An 11,077-nucleotide genomic window follows, 5' to 3' on the forward strand; every position below is an offset into this window, starting at 1 on the left:
AGGGTTGTCAGCGATTAAGCCATACTGGCGCGTTTGCCACCTGCCGCCATCACGCCTCCGTGCATTTCCGCTGCTTATCCGTAAAGACATCGCCGCACGGCGCCGTGATAGCGGCCCCTTTGAATTTTTGGTCTGCTTCACCCCATAACGCTCCGGCATTGCGGCAAAGCTGACTTTTGGACTCTGCTGCTGTCGCAAACAGATAGACTCGTGAAAGCGCTGGTTTGAACCTACGAGATGATAGACGCGGCAGAGGTGGGCCTTCAAATAATGCCTTTCGGACCTGCAATTTGGGCAGAAAGTCCGAAAAATCGGACACTGAAAAGTTTCAGCGTCCGAAATTTCGGACGTTCTAATACATGGACGTCTATGGGGCTGGTGACGGTGCCGCGAAAGCGTCTGAATTTTTGAGCATGTCCGGAAAATCGGGCGTCCGAAAAATCTGCAGTTGACTGTATCTGTATCATCAATGAAGTCATACTCATAGCACATGCTGCAAACAGTGTTAGGTGAGTGAGATAGTGATTACATGCAGGTAAACAGGTGAGGCCCCATCAATCAAGCCTGTGTTGCGGCAGTTTACGTTCCCATGCTACATAGTGCCGCACATGCATGGCACACACATGCGCCACAGCTCGGCGGATTTTTCACTTCTACTAGTTACGGCAAAGGCAGCGCTGCTTCTAAGCATCAACTCCTTTTACCTCGTTATAAACCATAGAATGAAGTGGGGATGCCTAATAAATATACAGGCTATAATTTTAAGCACGAATTATGGTGTGCTAGCACCAGCTTACATACAGTAAACCAAGACGTACAGCAATACGAACAACTCTTTCGTGCAGTACCAAGGATTTTCCGAAGGGCAGCACAGTGCACTGATTTTTCCTACTTTCAATCAAATTTGGAAATACAACTCCGATTATATTGCAAAAGGAATACTCGATACTGTCACTATAATTCACCGTCTGCATTTTCGCTAGGATCTAATTGCACGTTCTGGCCAGTTGTCAGGCCCTTTAGCAAATATTGCAGGGTTAAACTTTAATAGCTTTGTGCGCCTTCTGGTTGAGATCTGTGACAAAACATCTCAACCAGCGTTATTTCTTCCATGCACCTCTTTATTAACCCAATAAGTATTTCACAAACAGTGCCAAGTTTGCAGATGAGCCGAAGCCCTATGTCTTTTCTTGGACATAAAAAGTGTCCACTGCACTGTTTCATATTTAAGTATATTCACAGGAAGATGTCCTTGCCAGTTGGCAAGTGGAGGAATTTGAGTGGCGCCGTGTGTGACTTCTCAATTCAATGTTCTTGCTGTATAGAGCTAGTATTGGTGAATGTGAACACGCTGCTATTTCTGGATGCATGACTTGCACTTCTGCTTTGTAGCCTGCACATTTTAGGAGGAGGCTTCTTCCTCTTCTTTTTTTTTTATTTTTCTTCACTGTCATCAAGACTTTTGCAAAATCAGGGTTGGCCAAATTAATGAATTTATGAACAGGGTTAAATTTTTTGGCTTATAGAAACCTTTTATTCTAACGTGCTGTAAGTATTTTCTTTCTTTCATTCACACGCTTGAATTTTCAACATGAAAATTGCCAGTGACCAGAAAAACAGATTAGGCATCAAATTTACAACTGCTATATATGCCAGAAAAAAACAATGACATATAATCATTCTGCAGTGTGAACTGTTGGATATGTGAACAGAATTGGTATGAATTGCTTCAAAATCAGTAATTTATGGGCTGTGTGTGAAAACTTGTGAGAATATTTTTCGTAAATTAATATAGGTGCAATTTGTCCATAGTAAACAAATGGATAAATGCAGTCCTACAGAATTGTGACAACCGTGAAAGGTTGTGGAATCGTCAGCTTTGAGGTTCTCTTTTGGCGGCGTTGAAGAAAATGCAAATTGAAGGTACGAGTCCTAAATCTTCTCCTAATACAGTAGAACCTCGTTGATACGTTTCAGAAAAGAACATGAAAAATAAATGTAGTATCCGGAAAACCGTACGAACCGAATCTAGTAAAAATTGACTGACAAGCCCATATTGAAATGCAAGGGCAAAAAATATTTATTTCTTCAAAAACATAGCAGGGCTCTTCGATTTTCGAACTTCTGGCAGCCAGAGGTTGGCCAGCTAGTTCCGGTTGGAACAGAAGACAGCGTCGTGGTCTCGTGTGTAGAAATCCCAAGGCAACTGAAGATGCCCGTAGACAGCAAAATTGAACGCTCGGATAGCCAGCGCAAACGTAAACAAACACTACTGCCATGACAGCAAACAAAACTTTGCCCCGCGTGAGCGTCAGTTCTTTCTGCATTGCCCGCTTGGAAATATGTGGCTAGGTTTGCGGAAGAGCTGAAGCAATATTCTTGAGCATACGCAATTGGGATATGATCACGTATGTTCACAAGATCCCTGTCAACTTGCCCTGTCCCTGAACAGAACCGTTACGCCGCTAACGGCTTAAAGGAGCCCTGACACAAAAATTTCACACTTTTTTTTTTTTTTTGCAATAGATAGCTTATGACCCACTTATCACAGCTGCAAACCTCGTTTGCGCGAGTGCGCGACGGTTATTTATTTAGGGACGTTTTTAGAGTGTGCACTCGCAGTTTCGGTTTCAAAGAGCACCAACAGCTGGCCACGTGACCACACAAAATTGTGACATAGGCGGCGCGCGAGAGCGGGTACGAGCAGGCACCGCACTGACAGTTCGTCTGCTACGCCAGTTCGTCTGACACGGGACGCTTCGAGCTGCTTCCTTTTTGTTCCACGATTTTCATGCTAGAAGTGTGGACGTCGTCCGTGTCGTTGCCAGGCATGGTTCCAGCAGTCAATCGTGTTTTAGTCTGTCTGGCATTAAAAAAAGCATCGCGTAAAACCAAATAAAGTGTCCTCAAGGTGGCGCCAGGTCAAGTGGTGCCAGCTATGGAGGATTAGAAACAACTAACAAACGCGTAATCTATGTCCTTCGAGCATTCGGAAGCGCCCATCTCTACTCGCTAAGCCTACAGCATCGATTATTTTACTATGGCTGTCAAAACAGCGCCAAATCGGGATGAATACATTGCTGTCAAAGCTTAAAGACATGAATCTAAAGCAAATGGAAGCACCAGTTCGGAGCTTACACGCTACAGAGCACACGGCGGCCACTTGATAGATTCGAGGTGGACGACAACCACTTTTGGTAGTGCGGTCATGTTTTTCGGAGGCGCGAATGCCTCGCCGGCGAAGCTTGCCATGCATGTTGGACAGCTCTCGCGCGTGCGGCGACGGCCAACGTTCTGCGGCACCGCGCCGTTGCGGCAGGCGTGCCGCTAGTGTGAGCGGGCCATAACATCTGCCAACGGACACGAGCGAACAGCGGAAGAGAGCACAACCAGCACACGCAAAGCCGCAGGCCACGGAGGAAGAAATGGCAGGTAGCACAAGTGCAAGGGCAGAACCAGCAACCAGCCAACACAAACTCGTGACGTAGGTTTTTTTACATTGCCACCTCGTTGATGTCGGCGTTGCGAGGCACTTGCATCTCACTCAGTCGCGCGGCATGCACTTTAAAATTAATTTTAAATACATTCTAGGCATATTAGCCCTTGATATTTTGTAGACGTTGTGTATGGCTCCACATACATCCATTTCACTCATTATCTCGCCTTCGAAATTTTGTGTCAGTGCTCCTTTAACAAGTGTAACTCTGCGCAGTGCATGTAACAATTGCAGTACAACACGATGCGAAATCTCTCCGTGAAATTGATAGTATCCCCGAAAGCGACAGCTGCCTGCGGCTATCGCGTACTGTGTCGCACACAAGCACTGATCAGTTAGCGTGCTGCCTTAACTCGAGACATGCAGCGGTATGTTTGCCACCACTCGTAATCACACCATCTCGCGCGGCAGAACAGGCTTTAGAAGATAACGCCAAGCGTAATGGCAACCAAAGGTGAAGTCCCCAGCTCCCGCATTGCAATCCATCGAGTCCTTACAAAGATGGCAACGAACACGCATAATCTTTTTTTTTTTTTTTGGCATCTGGTGCCAGAAACCTTCTAGAATTCTTCCAGAACAAGTTTGTCCTGGCCCCAGAGGAAGGAAAGAACTGCCATGGTCCTGGCAGGTTCCGGTGACACACGGGTAGGCAGATCTAGCCACCGTAGCAGAACTGTCCAGCCAGAGAAAAATGAACGCCATCTGGAAGTGTGCCGCGCAGTGGGCGGAGCGAACCAAAAATGAATGCGCTCTGAGAGAGAAAGGTGTGGTGGAAATGAAATCTTATCGGCCATATGCACTGGGCACAATGGCAGCGTTGCTGTGGTTATGTGGCGCAGCGTGTTGTGCAGTGGCGGCGACACATGCGCCATCTGCGCTTCCGTAGGTTGCATACTGAACCGTGGCGGACTGGAGATGTTCGACAGCATCCATTCTTTTCGCCGCATTGTTAGCTCCGCAGTGTTCTCCCGGCTGTTGTTGCAGCCATGAGGTCTGAACAAAAGTGTGTGGAACGAGTACGTATCTACGTACCGTGCTGCGGGTGAAGGATTTGCAGTGCTCAGCGAAGTCGCAGAACGAAACCACTGTACTACAGAAAAGACTCTTTTGAAAGCCGTTTAAAGATTTTGACGGCCAGCGTGACTGCCTACCTTCGGGTTGGGGTGTGGTTGACAGAGAGCTGAGGCAATGGCTGAAGGGGCAAACGTGTAATTCGGAGAAGGCATGGAGGCGGGAAATTAGGCACGGCGGAGCTTCACAAGTACACGAGAGGGGCTGTTCTGCACACCTGAATGAGGGTTTTTGGCTGCAGAACGAATCATACAACCACTGTTTGCTGCGGTGCTGAATGTTGCTGTCGAATAATCGTACACGCAGCTCTGTTGGGTTATTTTTAGTTTTCGCGATTAGCAAGCGTAGAAGCTGGGAAATCTTACTAAGCCGGAGCGTATGAACGAGGCTCTACTGTAATGGCCAGAATTAGGTAAGCCCCTTCTTTTAAGTGCAATAACTTCATTCAGCTAATGTGAATAGGCGTGCAAGGTGTGGCCCATGCTAATGCTTCCTCCTAGGAAATAGATTCATTATTATGGTTGCATACTGTAGTGCAACACTGCATGATGTAGACTGAAGCATCATAGGTGGCAGTATTGTCGTGCAACACTACGGCATGTTTTGGCTGCATGATTCAAACTATAATTTCTTGCAAAGAGAACAGTTGTACAGAAGAAAATGGCTCCTAACTTAGTTGGGCTGAGCAGTGTTGCACTTTTTTTTGTTGGTGCTGCTATAATTCTAGCATACATCTGCACCAGGGTGTCTTCACTGGGCTGAGCCTCTTGAATGCTTTTAGCCAATGCAAGCTAGCTAGCATACAGTGGCTGATGACAATTGGGCTGTGCTTGACAAAGAGTTTTGATCCTATCCTGTGCATTCTCTCTCTCTCCTTTCTTCGCTCACTTAGCACATCTTCACGTTATGGTAAGTTGAGGAAGCTTTTGCATGTTGCTTGTGCATACCTGCCAAGTCTCCCGGATTACCCGGGAGACTCCCGGATTTTGAACGTTTCTCCCGGTTGTACGGGTCATAGAGAAATCTCCCGGAAATCCAGTATTGCCCCGCGCGTCCAGTGCTTTGTCTGGCCACATGAGCAAAGTTGTCTGGCCACGTAGTAGAAAGGATTCTTCTTCTTCTTTTTAACGATGGTAAAGGTTCAACTCAGTTTTATTGCGCATGAAGTAGCTGTGCACTTTGCGCCGCAGTCCAGCACTTGAAGGGTAGCCGATGTCTGTCGAGATAGCGCGTTCGCCAGTGCTCGCGACCGTCCCCGTCTCAACGGCGCCCCTTATGGTCCCTTGCCCGACGAAATAACTGGTAAGCAAGCGACGACAGGCCTCGCACGCGGAGCGATGTTATCGCATGTGCCCTTCGCGCGACGGTGACGGCCGGGTCGTTTCATCTCTGCTTCAACCGCGTTCGTCCCTAGCGCTAGCGCGCATTTACTCGCACGTGAAACAGACGATGCGTAAGCGATGTTATCGGTTTGGACTCTGTACAGATCAGCGGCGACCGCAAAATCCCGCTGACAGTGGGCAGTTTTAGAATTGCGTACGCTAAGTTAGCGTTAGCGTTTGCGGCCCGCTATTTCCGTCACTCACCGGGAGCTCGCAAGCGCTTAGCGTACGACGCACGCGCAGGCGCAGTTGCGCTAAAAGCCAGCGCAAAGCTTTGCGTACGCTGTTCTAAAACTGCCTAATGTACATATAATTGGTATCGCAGTACACCCCCCCCCCCCCCCCCCCCCCCCCCCCCCCCGTTGAGTAAATCTCCCGGATTCCGTTTCTCCAAACTTGGCAGGTATGCTTGTGCATGTCTGCTTGTGCATGTCTGCTTGTGCATGCGTTTTGAATGTGCTCCCTTTTTCATTTTGAGCTTCTACATGCCAAGATTGTGATCTGTTTATGATGTATGCTGTACTGGGCATAGAGTTTCTAACAATAATATCAGGAAAATAGTGGCACTGCCATTTATGCAAGTTTCACAAGCGGCACTGTGGTGTTGTGGTAATTATAGTATGAGGCTGTGAGTGAGGCTTGTGTTGGCCTGTGTCGTGCCAGACTTGGCCTTTATCGTGAATACGGCAGTGCAAATAAAGCTTTCTTAAAACTTTCATAAGCAAATCTCGTTCACCTTTACTGCGTCTTACAATAAATGTTTACTCACCTTAGTGCATAATCGGGAGGTGAATGGAACAAATGCACAACAAGCGGTTGGTGAGTAAATGCTGTCCTTGTCGTCTGCCTTCCAACTTCAGCAGGTGGTTGCTACTTCTCACGTTTCATAAAATTGTATGTCAATGCAGAAGTTCTCAAAGTTCAATAAAACTTGTTCTGTGTAATGCTGACAAAAGAAAATATCTCATTATGTGCTGCTTCAGTACAAAATTGGCCTTTGTGAAGCGAGGAACACTTCTAGCCAGACGGTTTTCAGAGTTGTCTGGCCTCTTCATGTATGATTGCAGTCTGAATCTGACACATCTCAGCATTCCTGGGCATACAACAGCATTGCAACCCTAGTATTCCCTCTTGGTAATTGTATGAAATCCTAAGGTACTTGAAGGAAAGAAGATGACTCTTAAGGGCTCGTTTTCTTTGTTAGACCCAATATTAATGAGAACTAACAGACAATAACGCCAAGGAAAGTATAGGGGGTGTTATCTGTAGTATTTAGAATATAAATGTGAAGAAAGTAAAGTGGACGAAAAGATAACTTGCCGCCGGCAGGGACCTGCCGGCGGCAAGCGAGCGTATACTGCATCGCAGAGACGTAGAGTGCGCGTTGTTTTCAAAATGCTTGTTTTCGCCGCGTTGAACGAACAGGCTACTTGCCGCACCCGTGCACGGTCCGGAGTGAAGCTGGCACGAAGAACGTACAAATGCGCACATACGGCAAGCCAGCAAGCGGCCCGGCAGCGACTTCGCGAGCCGAGTAGGCAACGCGCTGCACGCAACTAGCCAGGGATGATCGGCTCCATGTGGCAGTACCGCGCTTCGGTGAAACGGTGTCAGTTCATTGCAAAGGCGGGTAATTCACTCGTTAGCACGTAGCGGGCATCGCTTCACGACACGAAAAGGCTTAGCTTGTCACCGGAGCGGTTGTTATAACACTTTAATAAAAGTGCACAGAAAAAAAAAAAGAACGCGTCTTTAAAGGCGAGTCCATATACAACGAGCTACTGATATAGCGATCACTTTTCGCGACACTTTCGAGTTCGTTATAAGCGGGTTCGGCTGTAGTGCGGTACCGCTTATATGCGGATATTCGGCACTCCGGCAGCTTACATTATAAGCGGTCTGTGCTGTAATCTGGAAGGTTCCCAGACATTTGGGCGCGGTTTGCGCAAGACAGTGATTATATATGTGTAATGGGCCAGTTACATAAGAATAGCAAAAGAAGTGCACGGTAGTATCAAGATCTTGCAACAACTGCTGCCTACCAAGCCTGCCTTGTGTTTTTTTATATTTCCGCTTAAAAGTTGCTAACCACAGCTGTGTTTTTGTACTGTATGAAGCAGCTGTGACTCCTGCAGTCCCCGCTGGCTTGTTGTAGAAGTGCAAAGTGCCCTGTGTGTTGATCGCCAAGACTGATTCCCTGTTAAAGGAGAACCTCATTTCAAGAGTCTGCATACCTCTAGCACAACGCTTGAAAATCAGCTGCAATGACTGTATTGAGGCTATTTTTCTCTTTTTTCAACATATAGTCACCTATAGGCTATACTGTCCTCCTTATATTTGGTTTTTCCAGTAAACTTAAGTTGTTGGTTAGTGCGTGTGCTGTCGCCTTGCCTCCTGTGTCCTTGTTTTTAGTGCTCTTTTTACAATGTCATACAAACTCTCCCGACGAATTGTCCTTTGCTTGTTGCCAGTGATCTGAACACCATACCTCAGAATGGCCATGCAGGCTGTCAAGCGTTATGTTCACCATTGCTCAATCAACCATTATTGATAGTGGCCTCTTTGGCTCACTACTTTGAAATTCAACCCTCGTACTGACCCCTAGTATTATGCATTTGAGCGGATGCAGCATCAATGTTAGGAACACAGAGGAACATGGGGCACAAAAGGCTGCAAGCTTGCCAGCACCCCAGGTCTTGCAGTGGAGGCATCAATGAGCAGTGTTGCGTGATGTAAAGTACTAGCTACTTATCCGAGCTAAGCTTGGAACAGGCACTAGGAACAAAGATGTCGTGGACTCTTTCCCAAGCTTCAGCCAGCAGTAAATGGCTCGTAGAGTAGTATCGTCTACAATGGTTCAAAAAGGCAGTTTAATTGGCTGAAATTTTCCAGAATTGCATGGTAGGCACTTAGACTGGGAATATTAATGAGTATCAATTCCAAAGTTCTTTTCTGTCAGCCATGATAATGTCACGGAGACATGCAAAATGAAAATAAATTAATGTTATGTCCTTCACTTAAAAAGTGTATTAGTGAGAGATCTTTAGGGCAAAGCCAGATTGATTAGGTGACTGGTCTTTTGCCTTAACTGTAATGATGTAAAGTTTGTAGCCTCAGTAGGTGAAATTCTGATGTGTTGGAAGTGCTATGGGCAGCGGCATTTTGCACGAGCAGTAAACCGTGGTGACACTCTTCCTTTCTTTACTTTGCAACAGATGGCCACAGGAAAGGCCCTTTGGCCATGGAGAAGACAGTGCGGATCTAGTCTGAAATGCATGCCTCCACCACATCAGTTGCCGACTGCCAATTTGGCAGCCACCGTGCCGTCCATCGCAGCAGCTTCCTGCTCGAAGCATGAAGGGCAACCAGACTTCACGACGGCTCGTCCCTAGGATGCCGCCAAAGTCGAGGAGCATGCAAAAAACCACGCAGACGTGCGTAACTACTGCTTCCCTGGCCACCTTTTTTTTTCTGCTCGCCCCCGCCGCATCGCTTTCGAAACGTGGTGCATCCTGCCGGACCACTCGTCGTGCTGCAGAGACCCACACATGGTGCTATGCGCTGCCACAAGCTGAACTGTGTGCGCGTGGGTTTGCCTCGTTCTCTGTGTGCCGAGCGTCATCGTGGTGTTGCAAACTGCACTCTTGCCAAGCAACGTGCAAATGCTCCTTTTTAGATTCCTTTCTTTAGCTCTTGCTCGGTGGATATGAACTTGCAGGGAAAGAAAACCTTCCCAAGTGGATGCGTTCTGTGTGCAGCTGTAGACACGAGACTTTAAAAACAGTGCTTCGGTCTCTGTGGCTGCAGTGTCGAGTGTGTGAATTTTCCCTCTCTGCTGTGGCAGAATGACGACTGTGAGCAAATCGTAGGAAATTTTAAAAGGCAAGTTAGTTTTATTCTTTTTTTATCGCCTCATCCGCTGGCCAAACAGACTGCTTGTTAGCCTGCTTTTAGTTCACAAGTGCAAGACCTCATATTGTACAGTGCTCGCTGCGAACTGGCTTACTTTTGAAGAGGAACAAGCATCGCTTTTCCTGCAAACAACACACCCGGAACAGCCCTCCTTCGTGTGTGCGAGTGTATTGCAGTTTGTACTAAGAGCCGTGAGTGGACAGTGTGTGCCCAAACTTCTCTTGGAACAAAGGAAGTGCAGCAAATTTCACCGAGATGCAGCTTGCCGAGGGAAAGCCTTTTTCTCGTGGATGCGTGCAAATCGCAGCGTAAACCTTTTTTTTTTTTTCCTCCACGTGAAACCTCTGAAGCACAGTGGCATTTTGTGTGTCTGAAGTTGGTGCGCACAACAGAAGGAAAAAAGGGCCGTTAGTCATTGCGGTGGTATTTAGCCAGCTGCCAGTGTACCTTGTGTGTGGTCTTGTGACTTGAGCAGAATTTAATGTAAAGATGGCCTTGCTCTTTAATTACTATGGCAAGTGCTGTATCCTCTTGTACAGCGATAGCCTATTTATAAGAGCTATTTCAAAGAATAAAGAATGATTCTTGCGTTGCCTACACCGCACTCTCTTAGGCACCAACTAAAACATTTCAATTCATGATGTGTGGCATCCATACCTGCCAACTCTCCCTATTTGCCCGGGAGACTCCAGATTTCTGACCTGTCTTCCCGATTGTACATTCGCAGCCATAAACCTCCCGATAAAGTCCGTCAACCCAATTTTGAAAAAGAAAAAAAAACTGCAGTACTGGTATGACTAATCACGAGACCGCCGCTGAGTCACCACGTCGTGACCACGGTAACTATGCAGCACACAAGCACTTACTGGTGCGAGTACATGGCACTTACTGGTTTTGTACTGTGTCAGGTTGACTGACGGTTTGTAGCAAAATCCGGACAGTGCATTTTGAAGCAGTTTCAATTGGCTAAGCACCAAGCGATGTCTGCCAAGGAATCTAGCTTGCGAGGCGCATAAAGGGGAAAGCGTGCGCTGGCGAGCGTGCCGATGGATTTGGAACCGACGATATGAATTGGTAAGTACTGTGAATCTGCAAGTACTGTGCGAGCCAAGCGACCCACTCAGGTCTGTAGAGTTGGAAATAGCGCATGCTTTACTAAGCCGCGTGCTGTCTCGTATGAACACGGGAAGAAACCAAATAAGCAGATGACCATTGA

At 47.1% G+C, this 11,077-nt stretch overlaps 1 protein-coding gene across 1 annotated transcript in view; it reads left to right on the forward strand.

Annotated features, from left to right (window-relative positions):
• LOC119385450 (autophagy-related protein 9A-like) overlaps positions 1-10,458 on the forward strand; it is a 268,124-nt gene extending 257,666 nt beyond the window's left edge. The window contains 1 exon segment of the mRNA XM_049413199.1: positions 9,165-10,458. Coding sequence (XP_049269156.1) covers position 9,165 — 1 coding nt within the window. The 3' untranslated portion in view covers positions 9,166-10,458.
• Positions 10,459-11,077: the final 619 nt, after the last annotated feature.

This window comes from Rhipicephalus sanguineus, chromosome 3 (assembly GCF_013339695.2).
Source record: "Rhipicephalus sanguineus isolate Rsan-2018 chromosome 3, BIME_Rsan_1.4, whole genome shotgun sequence".
Lineage (NCBI taxonomy): Eukaryota > Metazoa > Arthropoda > Arachnida > Ixodida > Ixodidae > Rhipicephalus > Rhipicephalus sanguineus.